At 39.4% G+C, this 22,221-nt stretch overlaps 1 protein-coding gene across 4 annotated transcripts in view; it reads right to left on the bottom strand.

Annotated features, from left to right (window-relative positions):
* Positions 1–2,831: 2,831 nt before the first annotated feature.
* The window catches only part of smox (spermine oxidase), a 32,637-nt gene continuing 13,247 nt past the window's right edge, over positions 2,832–22,221 (bottom strand). For 3 of the 4 annotated variants that reach the window (XM_079337514.1, XM_079337513.1, XM_079337516.1), the window contains 6 exons: positions 12,509–12,743; positions 10,115–10,341; positions 8,909–9,082; positions 5,943–6,687; positions 4,262–4,422; positions 2,832–3,355 (listed from right to left, as the gene is read on the bottom strand). In XM_079337514.1, the coding sequence (XP_079193640.1) occupies positions 3,203–3,355; positions 4,262–4,422; positions 5,943–6,687; positions 8,909–9,082; positions 10,115–10,341; positions 12,509–12,743 (1,695 nt within the window). In that variant the 3' untranslated portion in view covers positions 2,832–3,202. Of the gene's footprint in view, positions 3,356–4,261; positions 4,423–5,942; positions 6,688–8,908; positions 9,083–10,114; positions 10,342–12,508; positions 12,744–18,967; positions 19,077–22,221 lie in introns of those variants that run through there. The other variant, XM_079337515.1, reaches the window with a different exon arrangement.

Genomic DNA, 22,221 nt, shown 5'->3' with positions numbered 1-22,221 from the left:
AATTCTGACAATTAAATTGTCAGTAATAAATAAAAGTATCAAAGATAAAAGTGACTTCACTTCCAAGTTGAAAAAAAAAAAGTTATACGTGGTTTAGTTATACTTGGCATGTTTAGGCCTACTTCTCCCTTTTCCATGATGAGACACGTTTTACTAGTTGGGCTTGTTGATGAGCTAAAAAAAAGTTATGAAAGAGAACCCAGATTAGATATTTGTCTTCTCAAGTCTTTCATCAATCACAGAGTTCAGCAGCAGTCCAAAAAGTGCTGATAAAACACTTTATGCTAGATAGATAGATACTTTATTTATCCCGAGGAAAATTCAAGCTAGCCGTCAGCACAAAAGTTAGCAACTTAAGTGAGTAAGTAAGTAATGTTTATTTATAGAGCACCTTTCACAGATAAAAGATCACAAAGTGCTTTGTAGGCAGAGTAGAATAAAACAGCAACTGGTCAATCAAAAGCCTGTCTAAATAAAAGTGTTTTTAACTTCCCCATAAAAATTTCACAGGAGTCTACCAATCTCAGGTTTGGAGGAAGCGCATTCCACACTTAAAGGGGACTATGACAGATATGTTATTCTCATAAACTAAAAGGCTATAGGAGGAATACTTATCAAGTACTTCTATCAGGTTCAAACGGTCTGCAAAAAGATCTTCATTAATGTTGGATGCTTTAATAACATTTAACTAGTCAGCCACGACCACTGAAATATTTCACATTTCAGCTGCCTGGGGCTTAATAGACTGTATTTATGGGCTTGTTAGGTTGGTCTGCCCCCTAGTGGAACAAACAGATACAGCTTCCAATTCCAAACACATTAGGTTTGTTTGCAATGAGACTGGATTGGGCTTGTGCTTGATTAGAGGGCGGCTTTTAAAAAAAAGACAAAAACGCCTTATAGACTTCACAAACTGAGGGATGTGTCATTGAGGGCCACCTGAGAGAACATCAAGTCCTCATTTGAAAAGAGTTTCCTCAGGGTTAGGTAATACTCTTCCTGTTTCACCCCAACAGTGAAACAACAAACAGCCTTAGCTGAATGGTGAAGGCCTCTGGAGCCTCTTGTTTTTAGAGGATTCCCCAGCTTGACTGGGCCTCCAGCCAGCATTTTGTCCCCAAGTTTCCCTCTCTGTCTTTTTACAGTCTATGGGAGGAGGAGGAGGGGAAAGAGGAGTTCACTATCCTCAGAAACACGTCTGACTTTCAGAAGTATAAATCATCTCAATGCACCCCCCTACATTTCCTATTTTTTACAAATCAGAACCTTTCACTGAGGAACATTCAAACATATTTCAGTCAAATCTGACCTTTGAATATACAGACTGCTTCACAATTTTATAATATTCTAAAAGTCACAAATTGTGCAAAATACACGTTACCATTAATTTTGTGTCCTTTAAAAAAAAAATTATGGGAAAGGTCCATCCTTACCTTTTTCTCCCTGCTTCACTTTTCAGAAAAAGTGTGCTCAAACAGCTTGTTTAGAGATTATCCCCTCAAACATCACAAAAGGCAGTAACCCCTCCCTCAGGTGGGTGACACTCCCACAGCAAGGTGTTTGTTCTCCCCTCAGAGTCCTCCTTCTTACTATAAACAATTGGGCGCAGAGTGAGCAAGAACAAGACAACCAAGCCGGTCCAGAGAGGTGCATCATCAGACACAGCTAATTTACATTTAAAGCTACAGACACAGAAACAGCCTGTTCTGAGAAGGGCTGATACAGAGGGTTTAATAGGCATGATAAGATACAGGATCGGAGTGGATTTACAACAAGGAGGAGCTATGACACTTATCTAACCGTGCTGAAAAGGAGTATAATATGTGACCTTTAAGTTTGCTTCCTATAGTGTTTTAGAATTTAAATTATAAGATATCATTGTAACTGTGAACTGACAGAAAATGATACGCAGTGTGTGACAGTCAGTCCTACAGATTCATTCTTCTCTTTGCCTTCTTTGGTTTTTTGACTACCAACAAAATAAATGTAACATTTTTCCAGGTGTGAGCACACTTTGAATGTACTTTATGCAGATGTCCTTTATGTCTTATCAGGCTGGTAAAACAGAAGTGCCATGTTAGTGAACCTTGAATAAACACAGGACCTTTCTTTCCAAAGTTTTGAATACTCTTTAAAAAAAACCTGTTATCATCCCTTTATCAGAAGCTGAGATACATACACTGTTCTGGCAATGTCTGTAAGTGCTTGGCTTGTAAAATCTTTGCAAACTTGTTGTTCTCACACTAAAACTTTGCTCTTTCTGTTCCTTCTCACCATCTGATGCTCCTTGATATTTATAGTTGGCAACAAGTTGAGAGAAAGTTTCACTGCTGTGTCCTTGGCACTGAATGGTTGCGTCACTTGACTGCAGTACTGCTCCTTAGTGTTGGTTACAAACCTTATCTTTCTCTGTCCCTGTTTCACCTACACAGGTCCTTGACCTTAATGCACTTTTTCAAGCAGGGGAAATGAAAAGCTTCCTGCTGCTCCAGCAGATAAAGTGCAATACGTTTTGTTTTGCTGCTAATTAAACCTCTCCCAATGAGAGCCTGATCGAGGTGTCACCTAAACAAGGATTATAATTCTACAGAAATTAAGACTGGGTAAGGGTGACACCATCTGTAACTTTGGCACAGCACTGTGTCTCCAAAACATTTTATCTTCTCTTCACTTACTGTCTTCCTTCCTCTAGAAGACTTAAAACCACTTAAAATGATGAAAGCATGGAAACATCTTCTGTGCGTTGTTAAACTTTCCTGGAAAACATCCAGGACGACAAGAGTGAATCAAGAGCAAATATCTGACTTTAACAAATCATAAAGACTAATCCATTCTATTTAGATCATGATATAACTTTTTATTTAGTATTTTCATTAACTGTAAATGACATGAACAGAAGGCACTTACAAAAAACAAGTTAAATTACAGATGCTGCTGTTATAAACATTAAATTACTGATTAAAAAAAAAAAATGACAGAATGAGGACGACGACAAATGACAGCACCATTGGCAACTTTCTTAAACAGTACTTCTCAAATAAACTGTGGCATGATTTAAATCTACAATAGGATAGAAACAATACTCATGTGTTATCAGTGTATTAATGCCCAAGCTGTGCTTCTAAGTATAACTTAATCATCAAGATAAAAAGTGCTAAACTCAAAAGTTTGTTTTTTTCACTAGTCAGAGGTTCGGTTTATTTTACAGATTAGGCTTTGTGGTGTCTGCTCTGTGAAAGTCCTGGTACATCTCTGTCAGGCGAGTGGCTTCTCTCTGTCCTGACAGCAAAGCACCATGAGTAGTGGAATAGTATTTTCTGTGGGTGGCCTCTCCGGCAAACAGGACCTGAAGAGGCTGAGGAAGGAAGAAAGGGAAAATGAGTGGAGATGAAAGGTTCAAAAAAAAAAAAAAAAAAAGTGGTGACATCTTTATGTCTCTGATTTCCTTGTTAGTTCTGTGCATTCAAAGGCTTCAGTAATCCAAGACTGAAGATTTCAGGCTGACACCTTTGAAGGACTTCAATGATGGGGTCATGCTATTCCTCCAGCAGTGTCAAGTGATCACATGAACCCACCCCTCCCTTACCACCTTCACCCAGAACGCCTCAGGTTTCATGGTCTAGACTTTCGGCCAAGACTCAGCTCTCAAAACCCGCCCCTCCCCCTCCCACACACACACACACACACACACACACACACACACACACACACACACGCACACACACACCAGCTGTATTTGCTCTGTGAGCCGTCATGTAACGTGGTCACGATGACATGGCCGCATTAGCCAGATGCTCTCAAGAGAGAGGACAGGGATTGTAAACAACCAAAAGTACAGTACAGCAGTGAAGGAAGCTACAGCTCACAATGTCTACAAAGAGCGCTATATTTAAATATATAACATTTCATAGCAAGGATGTGGAATTGCACATTCATCTAAAAGTCTCAAATAATTAGAGGAAACAGATTGTTTTCATCCAGTAATCTTCTATTCATTGATTCAGTTTACACAAGCAGAGACTCTATTTTCTAGCTTTTCCACAGCTAAATGTACAAACAACATGAATTAGCAAAAACAAACTTAAAAATGGTACAATATACAGTATGTTATTAAAAAATCTAAATATATAGCATATATTGCAGTTCTTTAAGTCATTAACAGAACTTGGAGGACAAATAACAAAAACCAGTATCAACATGTGTGTCACTACTTTGTTGGATTATGTGGTAGATATTTAGTGTTCTGATGTGGTTGTCGTACCGGTGCCTTGGTGCTATTGGCGTAAGGCAGCGGCATGGCCAGCCTCTCACAGTCGCCCCCGCTGGAGCCCACCCTGGTGAAGGAGTAGGAGCCTCTGATGAACGGGTTACTGCCCCACGAGGAGCGTAGGATGCGCCAGGGCTTTGGAATGTCGGGGTTTCCTGTGGACAGATGGAGGGACAGCGAATCAGTGCAGGGACAATGACAATCATGCAGAGTGTATGATCAAATAAATGACTGAAACAGACCAGTTTAAATGATTTTGAGTAGACGTATTATTAAACTGGAGATTTCCAATCTGCCAACAACAATTAACTTGTGGCTCCAGTGAGTCTATACTGTATGTAATTAAACAACAGCTGAGGGGATTAAAGCCCTCTGACCTAAATGAGCAAAGCGTATGTTTGTGTGTGTGGTTTTTCAGTCGACATCTATAGGACGTCCACTGACCTCATCATGACTGTCACTGTTTCTGTACTCACACTGTGACCTATTTCTGAGGCAATCACTTCACCAAGTAATAATCTGAATCTGAGCCTTTTCTATCCGCTCGCTCATAATCTGCAACCAAACGCTCCAACATGAGTCCATGCACACTCATGTCTGACAATGTATGCTTCTGCACCAAATATTTGTATTCAGGTTAAAATCGTCCTTAGATCATTTGTAATGTCAACACTGAATCAACCACATAGGAAATGCATCGTGTGTATGTTTGTCACAGTTGAAGACCTCTTCACCTTGTTATCTAACACATTTTTAACGCTTGATGTTTTGTTGTGCTTCCATGAATAAAAAAAAGAGAAAGAAAAAAAAAAAACTATTGACGTCACAGCTGAAGCTTATGTCATTTCCTTTGTATGAAATGCAATGACCCAAGCCCAGTTTGTGAGTCACTGAGCACACAGGCTTAGCCTTAGACACTGTGTTAGTTTAAGATTACTGACTCTAAGACAAAGTGTAACTACAGCTGAAGGAAATCTAGGTTTTTTTTTCATGAATAAAAAAAAGGGATTATTGAGACACGTTGAAATCTTGTCATTACAATAACCTTGAACTGTCACAAACGCTTCCTTGAAAGAAACAGTGTTAACTCATTAACATGATTATCAGATGACACTTTATAGTCAGACACGTTCTGACATTTTATCCCGCCAGAGAAGCTCCATTTGCAGCAAATAAATAAACAATTACAACTACAGCACAAAGTATTCTTACCCTTTACAGGACTTTTAAAGGCTCCATATTTAGTGATGGGATCGAGCGTGCTTCAGTCTGACTTCACTGAAATGTTGAACCCTGCCGCTCAGGTTTGGTGGTTACAATTTGGATCCACTTGTTTGGGGTTGAACAAAATGTTGTTGGCAAGCTTTAATATGGTTTTATTTTAGGCTGATTCATGGATCTTTCTCAGTTGGTTGGCCTACAACCTTTATTTATCCTAAAACAGTGGACAAATGCTTATGCTCAGTGTTGTTTTAGGAGCATAGAACATGCAGAACCAAAGAGATCAAAATAACCAGAGTTTGTGTACTTGCCCCAAAAGATGAGATAAATTACCCATTTCCTGCGAGGATTACAAATGATCATTGCAGGACAACTTGATAACTTGGAAAGACCATGTGGAATGTCTGAAAGCATAATGGATAATTTGACCCACCATGCAGCTCTGTGTCCTCACCTGTAAAGCGCCTGAGCAGCTCAGTGCAGGTCTCAGCCACAGTTTCGTCATCGCATCGCTCCATGTACAGCGCCTCCTGCCCACAGATCCAGCCGCTCAGCATGTGGCCGTAGCGCTCTGGCGGGTAAAGGACGTCGAAACTGCAGATCTTTTTGTACCATAGCTCCTCTGGGTAGACTAGCTGTTCTAGCTGAGCCTCGTCCTCCCACACAAACTGGATGCTGTTGCACTCAGGGCTCCAGAAAGGCTCCTCGTACTCTAAGAAGATCTTATCGGTGGTGCTGATGCCCAGTTTGTTGATGGCGAGCACTTTGTCCTCGGGCAGAGACGGCGAGAACATGATCTCGTGGTTCTGCTTCAGGACTCCCAGAGAGGCCGTGACGATCACGTGGTCTGCTGCCATCCACTCTTCATCCTCACACTGCACGTAGATGGGGCGACCCAGAATCAGAGGGTCATCTAGTGGTTGGCAGCTGTGGTGGTTTTCGTTATGGTTGTTGTCTGTGTTGTTGTCGCTGGGCTTGGCAATCACCTCCTGGTGCTGGGCGGAGTAATTCCAGTGGATACGGCGGACTGGTTTGCTAAGGCAGATGGTGGAGGACGGGATGTCCTGGGCCAGCAGCTCCACGATCTTCATGAAACCTTCAGGAATGACGTAATGCGCACCGGGGATCTCCGTCCACTCACCAAACTCACTCAGCGACACCTCGTCCATACTGGGAGAGCTGCTTTCACAGCTCTCCACCTGAAACAAGATATCAACACAGAGTCAGCTATGTTTCCACCTGCATGACCAGCTGCTTCACCACCCAAAGACAACTTTTAGTTCACTTCTCCTAACACACTCCTAGAATCTTGTAGACAACAAGGCTTCTTTTTGTGAAAACCTGCTGATGGTTGGTTATCAAAAAGTTACAAAAATGCTTCTACTTCTTCTTCATTTTATACTAAGACGGTATGGTGGAGGTTACCTGGTGTGTTTCACAACATGTTCTGCTCCTGTGTTTGTGTTACTGAGTGGGAAGGAGTGTATGGAGGAGCGCTCAAGGGGATATAGCACAATGTATTTTAAACAATACTCACATTCCTTCCAGATAAACCAGCAGACTTTATAATTGCGGAAAAGCTCCAAAAAAGCAACCTAGCCCTCTTTATGTCGCAACCAGCAACGAGTAGGAACAAGCCGGTTTCAAGCCTTGAAAAAGTCACTCAGCCAATCAAACACTAGTTTCATCGTCAAGCCTGCAGTATGATAGTATTTGCTCCCACAATGATCCACCATGTGCAGAACAGTGTGTGTAAAGTTATGTGAGACTTAACAACTCCTGCCCAAACTTGAAAAGGCCTGCTTCAGCTTCAAATGATGCGCGGGACAATCTTCACTCTTTGGTTGGTTTGGTTAAGGAAATATACACAATATCACTTCCTTCAAATGAAAGACATGAACTCTTCAGATTAAGACTTCTAATAAAGAGTAATATTTTCATTTTAATATTGACAGTACTTTATGTTAATGAACATTAAACTTACTGTCAGCAGCATTTAACTCAACATGTAATTAATAAATCCAATCAAGCCTTGAATAAATCTAATTAATTAACTAATTAATTAATTATTAATTAAATTAAACATTAGAATACACAACTGGTGTGCATGAATACATGGCTGCATACACAGCATTCCAAACTTAAACATCAGACTTGTATGAGTGGGTCCATCTTATACCAGCAATGTCACTTTGGCGACGTTTTGAGGTTTGGAATCGACTCCTCCTCCTTGCCTGCGTGTTTGCTGAGATGCAGAGAAAATGTGCGTTTGTTTGTAATGAAGCTGCTGTTTCACTGAGAGCAGCATCGTGGCTCAATCACAGTGGCACCGCAGCCTTCTGAACCCCTGCTGCCCCTGCTGGATAGGGGGTGCAGAGTCCTTCATGTTAGCTTTTCCTTAGTTTTGACAAAACAAGTTGTATATTCAGGAAATAGCCTGATATGTCTCCTGCAGGTTTCGTCAGGATTGATCCCAGACATTTTGAGTTATGAGCAAATTAGGCCATGCCCATTTTCATCAATCTAAGAAATGAAAAAAGAGATTTTGATTAATGCTCACCCTCAGAGCACATACACCTAATTTAGTCAGAATCTGCTTACCCAATTGTGGGTTACACATTTAGGATATTTTACCACCACTATGGGTCATGTATGATGATTGGAAAATTGTTAATGACTTATGGCTAATTCTCTAAAAAAACAACACCTCTGTCAAAGTTTATTGGTCATTGTCTTGAAAACTTAATACTATATGAACAACCTTTAATAAATGTTAAATAAGCTTTAACCCATGAGCATCCACAGCAAAGTTGGTACCAATTAGACTCACGGTTTAGGAGGAAGTAAAAAATGTGATGTTCACAAAATTCAAAGTAGCGGAAGATCCATGGCAGACTTTGATAGTTCAAGATGCTTTTTTGTTCAGCACTTAATGAGCTGGACCTGTGTATCAACTTTCAAGCTGAACTTATAGTATGAGGGGCGTGGCCTTTGAAAAAAATCTGTTTTTTGTGTCTTTAATTACAGCGCCACCATCTTTTGCTTCATGCGTTTCATCTCACAGGAACTAGAGTCACGGCAAAAGAGAAAAAAATAAAGAAATAAAAACCACAATAGTACCCTAAAACTGGATTTCAATGTGGAATGTCAAACTGTGATTCAATAACTTTTTATCATGCTTCTTTAAAAAGAACAAAAGAAAAATTGTTGGTGTACAAATCCAAATGGTTTTTACCGTTTACATTTTTGACTTTATTTTCTGAGCACTTCCCAGATATGAACCCTCGCAACAAGTCAGTCAACATAGGGGGGTTGTTGATCATCCTCCTATTCAAAAATGAGATGTGTTTTGTGTGAGCCAAAAGGAGCTGACACAAATATCTGAGTGTCAGTGAGTCCCAGTTAGACGCAGACACGCACCTTGAGGTACTGTTGAAGCATGGACAGTTTGACTTTCTTGGTGCTGTCCAAGTCATCGGGGTCCAACATGATCCTCTTGCGCACCACGTCTCGTGTAAAGACGCCGACGCTGTTCTGACTCTCAGCACAAACAGGCTTCCCATTCTGAAAGAACTCCTGAGTCAGCTCGTACACCTAAAGCAGGGTAAAGTCCAGAGACGGAGGGGTCATCAGGAGGAAGAAGGAATGGGGAAGGATGTAAAGAAAGCAGATGAAGTTGAAAGAAGGAAGAAGAAGAGTTCAGTTTAATAAAGCCCACATTCAGAGCTGTGGAACCTATTCGACATGCAAAGAAAGGATCATGAAACGGTCCAACAGCTGAAAGAAAACTGGAGGATCGTGGACAGAATGGCTGTTGATGATGGTTGTAAGAAAATGCTGAAAGTCACAAAGGCAAAACATATTTCTAGTCCTCAGGGTGCTCAAAGTACCACCGTGTCTGAAGACGTGAAAAATTCCATTAGGAACATTCATCACAAGGACATGACATGTAAGGGGGTTATTGTGAACCCTGAGATCACACAGAAAACCCAAATGTGCGAGAATTCATGAAAACAAAATGCCTTCTGTGTGTTCTATACCTTCCCTGTGTAAACGCTTTCCAGACGTGACCTACTTACAGCATGAAGTCGCTCTCTAACGGAGGCTGCTACAGAGCAGGAAAGCTGGACTAATATATTTCCATTCCTTGTTAAATTCTGTGTGCTATTGAGGATTGTTTTGGGATGTAGATTAATGGATATATTTAAGTATGACGTCTGCAGTGGCCTGGTGCATGGCACAGAGCAAACATCACGTCCTTTCAATTCCTCTTTTTATCTTTCTCTAAGTAGCTTACAGGTCATTAAAATCACACAATACCGTCTGTATTTTTTATAGACTATTTGTCTTTATTAAATCTGCACGGAGATCTGCTTTATTAAATCTGCACGGAGCTCAACATTGTGTGTATTTTTCTTAAAATTTTCAATCTCCACTTCATGTTTTATTGGATCTTGCCAATATCAGGCTGCAGAGCATTCATGTTGTCAGGAAATCACCGCTGGTCGCTGTTGCATAATTAACATATATTTTGGTGTTATTTAGTGAGCAGTGTGAGTGTCTGTGTTCTTCTTGCACGCTTACATCCATTTCTGCACGCTCAAGTACACTCATGTGTCCCCTCACCTCGTTGTACAGGTCACTGAACTCCTCCACCAGGTCTTTGGGGATCCGCTTCCCTGCATTGGTCTGGTAATGGGCCACACCATTTTTTGTGTACAGGCTGATGCGTCCCTCGCTTCTCTCCCCGTCCGTTGTGTGCTCCAGCAGCCCGTTCTCCTCTGCCAGGTGGTACACTGGGTTCCCATTGGCGCCATGAATCCAGGTGGCTCCAAGCTCCAAAGTTGCTGTTCCTGAAAATAAAAAAAGAAGACCAAAAGCAACACAGATCAGCGAGAGCTCGACTCGCATGCAAACATGCATGGATTGAAATTTAAACTGCTTCTTAAAAGCATAATCACATTGGGGGCGAGATTATTGGATGGCTTAAAATGGGGCCATCTGAGTTGACACATTGCACTTGCAGAAGCCAACTGGGATATCATCTATGTAATACTGTATGTCTATGAGGTCCTCACAGTTTCTACACTGGTTTATGTATTAGAAATGGGCATATGCAGAGACTGACACAGCCATATGCTTCATGATACATAATGTCTACGCACATAAAAATGCACTTACATAACAGGCAGATCTACATGTGCTGACCTAAAGGTGGGTTTTTACAGTATGTGACCTCTTTTATGTGCATTCAGTATGAGTGCCACAGGCAGATGCTGTTCCCTTCTTTTATGTTCCAACTAAAGAGAATTTGTCCAGATGGAAATCAGAGGTAGGTAACTTTGTCTGGCATAATTTGTGGGAAATTATCCCAGCTTCATTCAAGCATATTAAGTAAGAAGCACTGTTATTTTGCTTTTAAGTGGACGTTTATGTGATATGAGTATTTGCTCTGGTTTTGAAGGCTACCGCAGCTGATTACACTGTCATACCACAGGCTGATTATTTAGTTGTCTGTGTAAATACGAGCAGCATGTAATGATGACAGAGGAAGAACACTCACAAGCAAGTGATGAGCACCCACAATAATCTCCCACTTATTCTGAAGTATATCAGAGTTTTAAAATCTGGTGCGACCTTAAATTGAGTTGTTTGTATCTCTTATGGCGACATGAGCTCTTCAGGAAAGAAGGCTTCAGGATGATCTCACTAACACGTAGTATCACATTTGTTTAATCTGTTACAATAATGGTGTTTTATAGATAGAGTTTCACACATTTATTGAGGCTGGGGTAAGAAAACATTGTCGAAACAAACGTGAGAAAGCCACAATTGGAAAATGATACAATCTGACATTGAAAAGCATCTTGAACAATCAGTTCTTCACTTAAAATGTAGGTCGACCGCAGCATTAGGAAGAGGAACCAAGAACCTCCTTGTCATCTCTGGTGGAATCCAACAACGTCTCTCCGCCACTTTTTCATGATAAGCATGTTCTAGCTGGTTTATGTCTGTGTTAAGGTGCACGAGCGCATGGTCAGAGTGCAAACAGGTAAGCATGTAGATAAGCCATCTAATCATTTCTAGTGTTCTTTTAGCTTTCACAGAGGTGTTAAACAGCTCTGACGGAAAGTGCTGTTTGGCAATGCTGAGTTTTTTAGTGGTCGACAGTTGGATATGGGTTAGTTAAAGACACAGATCCATAACACGGTCTAGTCTTGTCTATGTTTACAAAAAGCTCATTTACAGTGCAGTAGGTGTACAAAGAAGGGATTGTAGCGTTGTTTTTTTTAGGACAGTTGTATTAAACCAAAAAGATCTGTTGCACTCATTGTGTCATGGTTTGGTTTTGTATGTTATATTTCAGAGTTTTGAGTTCTGTTTTATTTATTTCCTAGTGTTTTGTTACTTTGTGCCCTCATGTCCTTCTATGTAGTCTTTAATATTGTTGCCTGTTTTACCTGTGTGTTAATGTTTCTTAGTTCAGTCTTCAGTGTTTCCTGAGTTTTAAGTTGTAGTTCTGGTCTTCAGTGTTTCATGTTTTAATGTGTAGTTTTCCGTGTTTCCTGCCTCTCTCTGTTTCCCTCCTGTCTCATTAGTCTCACCTGTGTCTGATTACCCCATGTCTATTTAGTCTCTGTGTTTTCTTACCCTCTTATCGGTTCATAGTCTTTTGTTCTTTGCTAGAAGTTGGACGTTTCCCGTGTTCTCCACTCCCTGGATTTACTTTGTTTTGTGCTCATGGTTTTTTCTCGTTTTGGATTTTCTTTTGAATGGTAAGTTTTTGTTTGTGTTTTTGCCTTTTTAGTTAAAAGAAATCATTTTTGTTTATTGTGCAATTGGGTCCTCCCTCCTTGTTTTCTACCCGCACCCGTGAGTGTGACACATTGTCAGTATGTTAGTATTTTTTTACGATGGGCTCTGCTGTAGTTTCTGTCATTGTAAAAAAAGGTGAAGGTTGAAACTTGATTACCACAAAACTGAACCTAACAGCAGGTAAACCGACGGCCTGCCTCTCACCGTGCTGAACACTCTGAACTCTCCCTCCGATGTGGTCTGAAGCTTCTAAGACTGTGACATCCGTGAAGCCGTTTTTCAGTAGGACTCTTGTTGCAGCAAGGCCGGCCAAGCCAGCACCAATCACTACTATTCGAGGCTGCCGATGAGTGCGTAGGCCGCTACTAAGAGGATCATCAGTGCTGTCTGAGGAAATTTCACAACTTTGCATGCCGTCCAAGCTCTTCTTCAATGGAGTCTGAGGATAAAAAACAGAGAGGGAGAGAGGATAGTGTCATTATAATGCCGAGCAGGGGACAGACACTTACACAGAAGTGAGCAAGAAAAAAAAGCGAACAGACTTTTATTATTTTGTGTTAAATGAGTAAGGCATAACATTGTACTGTGAAGAAGCTTTTGCATGACTGCAAACATACTGGGTCATACGGGGTTGCATATCAGTTAGCAATTTGTTACCACCTATGCACTCCTATATCATGTCTCTGTTGGGTATTTTCAGCTACTGATCACTGATCGCTTTGTTGATGCAGTTTTGCTATCAAGATTTAAAGATGATCTAAATCTCAGTAGAAAAAAAACAACCTTTTCAACAAAAATATATATATATTTTATATATATATATATATAAAATGTATTTTTTGTTTGTTTGTTTTTTGAAAGCAGTGTTGAAAGCCTTATATAAACACGTTTACAACCAACGTGTCAGAGGAGCCAAAAACAACACATCCTGTGCAAACAAAGGCTGTAACATACGGGGACAAGAACATAAGGCGTTTAAACAAAGTACTCATTATCCTGTGCAAACAATAGGCTAAAATATTTGGGCGCAAGTCTGAACTGCCTCTTCAAAAAGTAATGTAATGAGTCGTGGTCCTGTGATTCAAACATTGACTTGTTGCAGAAATAATTTATCCTCTTTAGAGTGACAGTATTAGGTCTTGTGTGTATAATTAATTGCCATTACCTTATAGTCACTTTATATTAATCATATGGCCAAGCAAGAAGTCCTGACACAACCCTATTTCTGAAAAAAGTAAAAATAAAATGATTTCATTGAGTTCCATTAAACTGCTTAGGGTCACAAACATTTAGACTGAAGAACACAAAAGCCACCTTGTTTTTTTCCCCAGTTCACAAGGCTGCTTGTTGTGAATGTATGGACAGCTGCATGCGAGAATAACACAGTGGGAGTCTTTTCTGAGAACATTTCTGCTGACACAAAATACAAACGGCCAAAAGTTAGAGGCAGCACTTTGAGGATGTTCACACTTAAAGGGGACATATTATGAAAATCCAATTTGACAGTGTTTTTGAACATTTATTTGGATACCCTGAGTGTCTATCGACCCACAAATTTTGAAATAAATCCATCCAGCCATTTGTCTGCATGAGTGTTACAAAACTGAAAGATGCTCCGTTTCAAATGTTCTGAGTTTGTGATATTAGGAGTTAGATTCTGGTAAGAAATACCCTCCTCTCCCGTGGTATCTCCACGTATTGGCTCCACCCCGAGCCGAGGGCAAAAATTTTGCGCGGGTCTGCCATTTCTATTCTCACTACAGAGGAGTGATGTCTATCGGGGAAACTTTGGGGTCACTGCATTTAAAGAGACACACACCAAAACGGAGCATTCTGAAAGAGCTTATTTATACAGGGTTATAAACCTCCTCTTGTGCTTGATTCATGTTATATTTGGACTACAGCACTGATGTTTCATTTAGATCACAGGCGACTGTTAGAAAAGGTGAAAAAAAGGGTATAATATGTCCCCTTTAAAACTGTATTTCCAGTACTGACAGTGAGAAACAATGTCAGGTCCTGTCAGGTAAGATGGTAACATCCCAACACACACATATATCATATGTGTGTGTTGGGATACCATATATCACATGGTTTGTTACCGCAGCAACAATGGACCATGCATATGCTGGAGTGTAGAAAATAAGCACCGTTTACCTCTCAGGTTGAGAAAACAAATCCCAGAGAATTCACACAACAAACTCATATTTGTGCTACACATAAGCCCTGCTGATTTCAAATGACATGAGGCCATTCTTCCACCTCTGAGGGCAGCAGTTAGAGACAAATCAAACACAGTTGACAGTGACAAAGGACTTGTTTTGAACCTCGCCTCCTATTTGACCTCTCAGAAACTGTTTTTCTAAGCATGTTGTCAATTCCGACCGTTCAGCTGGACGACTCACATGATCAATAAGGGCTGACAAAGAGGATCAGAGAGGAAACCACCAGCTAACACTGCAAGAGTAAATGTGTGAGAGGAACATATGGTGGGGTGAGAACAAGAACTCAGCAGCTCAGGGATTTCTGTAAATCTCTATAACTTCCTGATTCAAAGTCCAACACAGTCTTGGTTGAATCCTGACCTCCACCACATGTGTGGGGAAGGATTTGTTCATTTTACGATCTGTTTATTGCGATTTTAACCGATGAATCTGATTCTCATGAATGAGCCTGACTGTTTGTGGAAATGCTTTATTTTGATTGATTTAGTTTGCATAACTCATTGACCTCTACTAAAACACCCATTCCTTTCTGCTGATTTTACTCAAATCATTTTATCCATTCAAAGTTGGAAAATTGATTTTTCCGTATGACATAGGAGAAAAACGATACGCACTCCCAAGTTCCAAACACTGCTGAACCACAGAGTTACACTGTAATACATCCCAGTCTGTTAATACCACCAAATAAACCCAGTTTTTAGTTTCTGTTCTGTTTTTGAAAATATTTTTTATCGAAAACAAAGAAACATCAATCATCTGTTGGACCCAGAAGATGAGCTGAAACGACGCAACGTGAACGTGAATGGGCTCATTCTTCAAAGGCCTCAAAGAAAAGCAAAAGGTAAAATTAGTTTAACTTTTAGTTTCTATCAATGAAAGTGTCGTGGCAGATTCACCTCACATAATAGACTTTGATACAGATTACTGGATGTCACATCAACAAACCTCCAACAAATGGCCCTTGTGGGACTTTGCGTGGTACATGTTATTGACTTTTTGTGTTTGATTTAAGGTTGAAGAGTTTGCTTCCATATGCAGTTAGATGTTGTTGTGTTTTTTTTTCCTCTTCTGTGTTTTCACTACTCTTTGCACTATGACTGCTGGTCTTTTCTCCTCCACTGCTGGTAGAGAGTAGGGTCACAGAGGACGCTGCTTTGTGGCCCACAACACAACATGACAACATGAGGATGCAGTGAAACGTTTGTTCTGTTTGCTGCAGTGTTTTATTCCACTGCTGAATCTTTTCCTGTCACACTGATATGTTTATATCATCTTTAATGGAGCACAACAACAGCAGGAAACCGACCTGTTCCAGTTCTTGGGTTTTTTTGGGGGGACTCTGAGAGATTTAAAGGGTGTATTCACCCTTTTTAAATGAAAACAGCTGTGATTAAAAAGTTGCTGCTAGAATATTGTATTTTAACATAAACGTGAATATGATTATACACATGGCAGGAGGTTGTATGTGCATTCGAAGCTTTGTCCAAGGACAAACTGGGCTTACCTGAAGAGGTCCTGTTGCCTTTAGATTGTACAGTATGTCATTTATTATTCTAGATAAATATTGGTTTTAAAGCGTGAAATCACATCAAAGGAAAGGCAAAGTGTGAGGTGAAAATACAGCGTATAGCTGTAACCAAACAATTACATAATATTAGAAACAAAGGGCCACTACAGAAGGAGACCCAGCTGTTGGTTTGACTCGGATGCTTCCATATTCAACACCTGAGACTGTTACGACACATCGCAAACACATCACATCTCTGTGATGTTGAATGTATTTTGGGCGTATTTATTGGTTGAAATGGCTAACCCATTATGCGCAGTTCAACAATCTCAGCAGGCACAGGAAGTGACATGGTCAGAATCGTGACAGAACCCTTTTTATGTTGTTAATGTCGTGTTTTTAGGGTGTGAATTTGTTTGTCAAAACACAAATGATATTTAGAAAACAGATTCACAGAAAGCGATCAACACTCTGGTGACACAGGAATTCTCAAAACACTCGCTGTACTGTGTTTTTAATGTGTTCTTCACACTGCACGCCATGCTGGAGACCTGGTTTGACTGCAGTATAGCCCTTGTCCTGTAGGATTCGCTCTGCTTACTAAAAAAAAAGTAAGTTTTTCAACTATTGGTTAAAAAAAGTCAAAGAAGTCCAGTAAAAGAGTCACTTACTTGAAATACAGAAAACAACCTTTAAATGTAATGTCTTTACACCCTCTCTGAAGACAAATGCGTGATGAAGTTCAGTGGGTTTGGAATTTAAAAAAATAAAATATAATCTATTTTCAAAAATCTTTTGATTCCTTAAATGAACAGCAATCCTGTTGGACAGACAGCGATCGATCACTTCACACTCCGGCCTCACTGTGCATCCTTCTCTGCTCGCTTTCAATTCCACAGCTGGTTAATACACTCGCCACATGCCATCACTCCACGCTTCACACCGACACAGATTATTGTGTGGGCTGGCCTTGGGTAGATGGGTGACTCAGGGTGGGGCTGAGAGAGACGAGGGAGTGAGGGAGGGGGCTATCACTGACCTAGAAATGGCATAGCATCCGCTGGTGGCCTTTTTAAATGCAGGCATTTCTTTTGATTGCTGTTTCTGAGCCTCGGCCTTTTGACTTTACTGCTTACCAGCTGTGTCCACACGCACGCACGCACACACACACACACACACATCTGCACTTCCTTGACCAGTCTCAAGTGAGTATTAACATGCTTACTAACATCCCCACATAAAGAACAGAGAAATCACGGTGTGGTCGGGGGGCCTTGTGCCAAAGACCAGACATCCCACACACACACACACACACACACACACACACACACACACACACACACACACACACACACACATCTGCACTTCCTTGACCAGCCTCAAGTGAGTATTAACATGCTTACTAACATCCCCACATAAAGAACAGAGAAATCACGGTGCGGTCGGGGGGCCTTGTGCCAAAGACCAGACATTCCACACACACACACACACACACACACACACACACACACACACAGATGCTCACTCAAACACGGCTGCTGTGCTACTACGCTCAATGTTCTCCAAGTGTAGATAAAGAGGAGAGTGCCCTGACACCAATGCAGTCTTCCAAAAGATGTGCACAAGTTACAACATACAAGAATCAATATCAGTATGCAATAATAAACAGTAAATACTCAGATCTAAGTGTATATTTCTCCATATTTTAAAATCCCTTTGGGTGGAAACCACTCATCTTTTAAAAACTTTATCAACGAGATTTAGGAACTTGCACTTGCGTGCCTCTCAGATCTGTAATGAGTGAGCTATAGGGCAACTTTTGGGTTGTCGGCTGTATAGGATGAACAAAATGCAGCTTTAAGATGCAACCACTTACTTAGGCCAACACTTATCATTCCCAACCAACTTTTCTGTATTCCTGCAGGCTTGATAAATTAAAACCCACAAAAAAAACATAAATCCCTTCTTCTTACTTCTTACTACCTGGATTGTATTTATGCTTATGTTGTTACTTTCTTATTCGATTTTGACTTTTGTTTTTGATTCTGCACTGCTGCTGCTGCTGTAACGCCCGAATTTCCCCATTGGGGATCAATAAAGTTATATCCTATCCTATCCTATTCTTTTTTTTTTAACTGACGTTCTAGAAAGTCAAAATCCATTACCAGAGTAAGAACACCAGTGAAAGCTAAACTAACATATTCTGAGTTAGTGTAACAGATCTTTAACTATTATGATTTATAAACCATTAGATTACACAAATGTAGCTCACTTTAAACTGGTGCCAAAAGGAGAACATGATGACATCTTTAAAGTAATGACACTAATCAGACTGAATGTAATAAAACACAGACCCTTATCTACTCTCTATGTGTCCGTAGTATTGTGCTGACAGACTGACAGACTGAGCTGTATAGGAAGAGCTGCTGCCACGTATAAACTGTGATGCCAAAGTGGCAGCAGTTTCAAACAACCTCACTGACTTAGTCATTGTCTGTACGTGACAATGTGTGGTGGAGACACAAGGAAATAAATAAAAAAAATAAAAAAACATTTATATTTTAAAGTGGAAAAACAGAAATAAAATAAAACAAATGCACTCTGTTGTTGTCAGAGCAGCTTGTCCCGTACACACAGCGACCTACAATACATCAATCTGCGGACGCTGTTTACAAAGACTGTTTTCAAGCAACACTTTTTTTCACCTGTTTACACACACGTCTGACATCTACCACAGAAACTGTCGCTTATCAGCGCTGACAACTACAGTAAATGCGCTGTTCTCGCATTATTACTCAGTGAAACGTACAGTGACAGAGGTTTGTTATTCTGCTCCTCATTTAAATCACTGAATTCACCATCACCGCGTCACTGTGGAATAAACTAGTCATTCTGTTCAAATACGGTGTTTATAGTGAAGCAGCCGGTTACCTGACTCTCTTGGTCTTCAGCTTTAAATCCTAAGTGTGCTCCTCTTTCTTTTGTGCCGTTTTTCTTCCCTCAGACCGGCTCCGCTTTGTATTTATGCCTGGAAACCAGAAGCAGCCAGTTTGTCCCGTTGCCGCTGCCTCCTCATTAATTAAATATGAGCAGAGTGGTGACGACAAAGACCGGCCCCTCTCGCTGACTGAGTCAGCCTGCTGCTTTCACGCACAGTCAGCCTCGCAATGCACAGACACATAATTCTATGTTTCACATTCATACGTTCAAGGCGACAGTCTAATCTACACTGCATGGAAGGTAGGCCTGCAGACCATAGACTATGCACATGCCAGTGGTGGGAATGGCTTTGCACTTAGGTTTTGTACCAGATAAACAATTAAAAGTTACTTGCACTTGGGTATTTTCCATTTATTTCTATCGTACGGTGGTCAGTTTCCTGTAATGCTAATATCATTTAATTTAATATTTCGTTCCTCTTTCTTAAGACCTTTCTGTTCCAGCTGAAATGCAAATAACTTGGAATAAAATAGATTACAATGCCTTTATTGTCATTATATAATTGCACAACGAAATTATTGGCTCCACCTTAAAGAAAGAACAAAAGAAGTAAGTCTAATAATTAAGGTAAGGTGTGGTATGGCTATGTGTAACCATGTAAATAACTTGTAGTGAATCCAAAAGTATCACCGTTTCAGGTAAATTAGTAAAGAAGATGTTGTAAAGTGATTATCAAGAGAGAGCTATGGTCTAGTTTATTACAAACTAGACTATATAGCTGAAAGTCATTTAATTGGGATTGTTTGAATGCTAACATTAGCTGCTTTGATTAAGATGTTTATGCTATAAGTTACCCCATTTCCACTGCTATTGATCTGTGATTAGATTTCTATTAATCTCTCCCTTTTCTCATTAATTTAATTGCTTTTTTGTTTGTTTTTAGCCTTTCAATTCCTCCATTCTTGCACTTATCTTACTGCACTTAGTATTTTATAATTCCTAATCCTTTTAATGTTCAACTCTCCTGCCGTCTGCGGTCTTACTCATCTTAACTTCTCTCATTTATCTCTTCTTTTATCCTCATTCTACTTTTGATGTGATGTCATCCAACCCCCCTTCAGTCTAATTACTAGTTCTTTTATTTGAGCCATTTGTTTTTAGTTTGATCCATCCGTTTACCTCTGTTCCCTCCAAATGCTGTTGTACTGTCCACTCTCTAAATGTTGATGTGTATTTTTTTTAATGTAGAGCACTTTGTAAACAGTTGTTATTAAAGGTGCTATATAAATATAGTTATTATTATTATTATTATTATTAAATGATGCATCATGTAATATGATAAAATACAATTCTTAAAGAATGGTCATCAAATTAACCAGTGGCATTTTTGAATTGGTTTTCGCATATGTAGTCTAGCAACAAATCTTGAGAATTATCTTGTAGTTGCAGTCCTGCTAAAGACGTCTGCTCCATTATGGGCCATTTCAAAGAAAGATATTGTAAACTCTTCTACACATATTCAACATCTCAAATAACTTATTGATGGGGATAATCTACAGTATACACTCGTGCAAATCCTGCAATTCAGCAGAAGAAGTTCTTCAATGTTGGTATCTTCTGATTTACATGGGCTACTTGTAATCTGCAATGTCCATAAATATTGAAATGTTGGTCTACACTTTTTGAGTCATCACTACTAAATGTAGGCTATAATGACTCAACTGATGCTTTCACGATCTGTTTTTTTAAGCCTGTAAATGCACTATTGTATTCCTGTTTACAACATGACTTGTATAAACAGTCTGTGTTGATGTCCATTGTTTCTTTTTATAGACATTTATGAATTCGCATTTTTTTCCACTGACCTTTGTTGTCCTTTGTTGAGCTGTCATTTTTATTCTTCTGAAAAATTCATCTTGAACTTATTTGTAAGAAAAAGCACATAAAAAAGGATTAAAAAATATTCTATCTTGCTAATAAAGCAGGTTGTACTACTGAAATGGTTTGAATAGAAGGGAATTCATTTTATGTGAACAGTCAAGTTGTTTTCAAGCAAAATTTAGCTCTTTATAGGATCCAGTAGCGACTGGAAAATCTAGTTTCCCCTTTTTACCATCTAAGTGGCTAGAGGCTAATTAAAAAAAAGTGACAGTGACAAACTGGTTTTCATCTTGGAGAACACTAACAAGCATGTTGCATGTTGATCTTAGAAATGACAGTCAATATGGTCATGTAGACATCAGCACAATTGGTTTTGAAACATCACAAATGAAATTTTCGATCCTAAGAGTAAAAGTCTGGTACCACTGTCTTTGACCTTTGAGTGCAACATTTTATTGTTTTTAGTATTATGTAAAAGTCTTAATTATAAAGATTTTTCTGGACATCTTTAAAAGTAACTTGTGGGTCATTAATAGTACTTGTTCGGTATCAATTTTAAAATGGAAATTAGCATCAGTAAGATTTATTTTCTTTAATGATGTCCATTAATTGTTTATATAATAATAGAGAAAAAAGGAGTATGGACACAATGTTGTATTTGTAATACAAATCTTGTGATTTGGATCATCTGTGATGCTTAAAATAAAAAGACAAACGTGACATTAAAAGGGCATTTTAGAGAGATGTAACAACCACTTAAAATGTTATAAAAAAATGTAACAACTTGTCGATAGAGTAATAAAATGTTGAGCCAAAACGTAATACCTTTATGTAACAAGTTATTACATTGTGGGTCAGTGATTACATTATGGGGCAGGCAAAATATTTTTTTCCCTAAAAATCTAACAGCTTGTTACATTTTGGGAAGAAAAAAAACGTGATACATTTTGTGCTCATTATTGTCCAGTTATTACATTTTGGGTTTTGTTACATTCATTTTTTTTAATAAAAATGTGGGTAGTTGTTACATTAGCTCTAATAGAGCAAATTAACGTTTTTTCTTATCCCAAATCACCACAGATGTTGAATATAAATAAGTGGTAATTAGTGTTGTCTTTATTAAGTGTATCTTAAAGTCCAAGTACAACAGCCTCAAATGTATCATTAATTGAATTACAAAATGATTAGTCAAAAAAACAAAGTCAACAACATTTAAGAACTTCAACACAAAGATATATACAAAAAAAAAAGAGCAGGGAGGCGTTCTGCATGTTGACCATATAATAGAAAAAACAGACACATTATTTTAAATGTTTTTTGTGACCATGGAAGATTTTTTTCATGTTGTTGAGCAGGAAATCCCA

Source organism: Symphodus melops (assembly GCF_947650265.1).
Source record: "Symphodus melops genome assembly, chromosome: 2".
Taxonomy (NCBI): Eukaryota; Metazoa; Chordata; class Actinopteri; order Labriformes; family Labridae; genus Symphodus; species Symphodus melops.
This window is presented reverse-complemented; position numbering and strand designations above follow the sequence as displayed.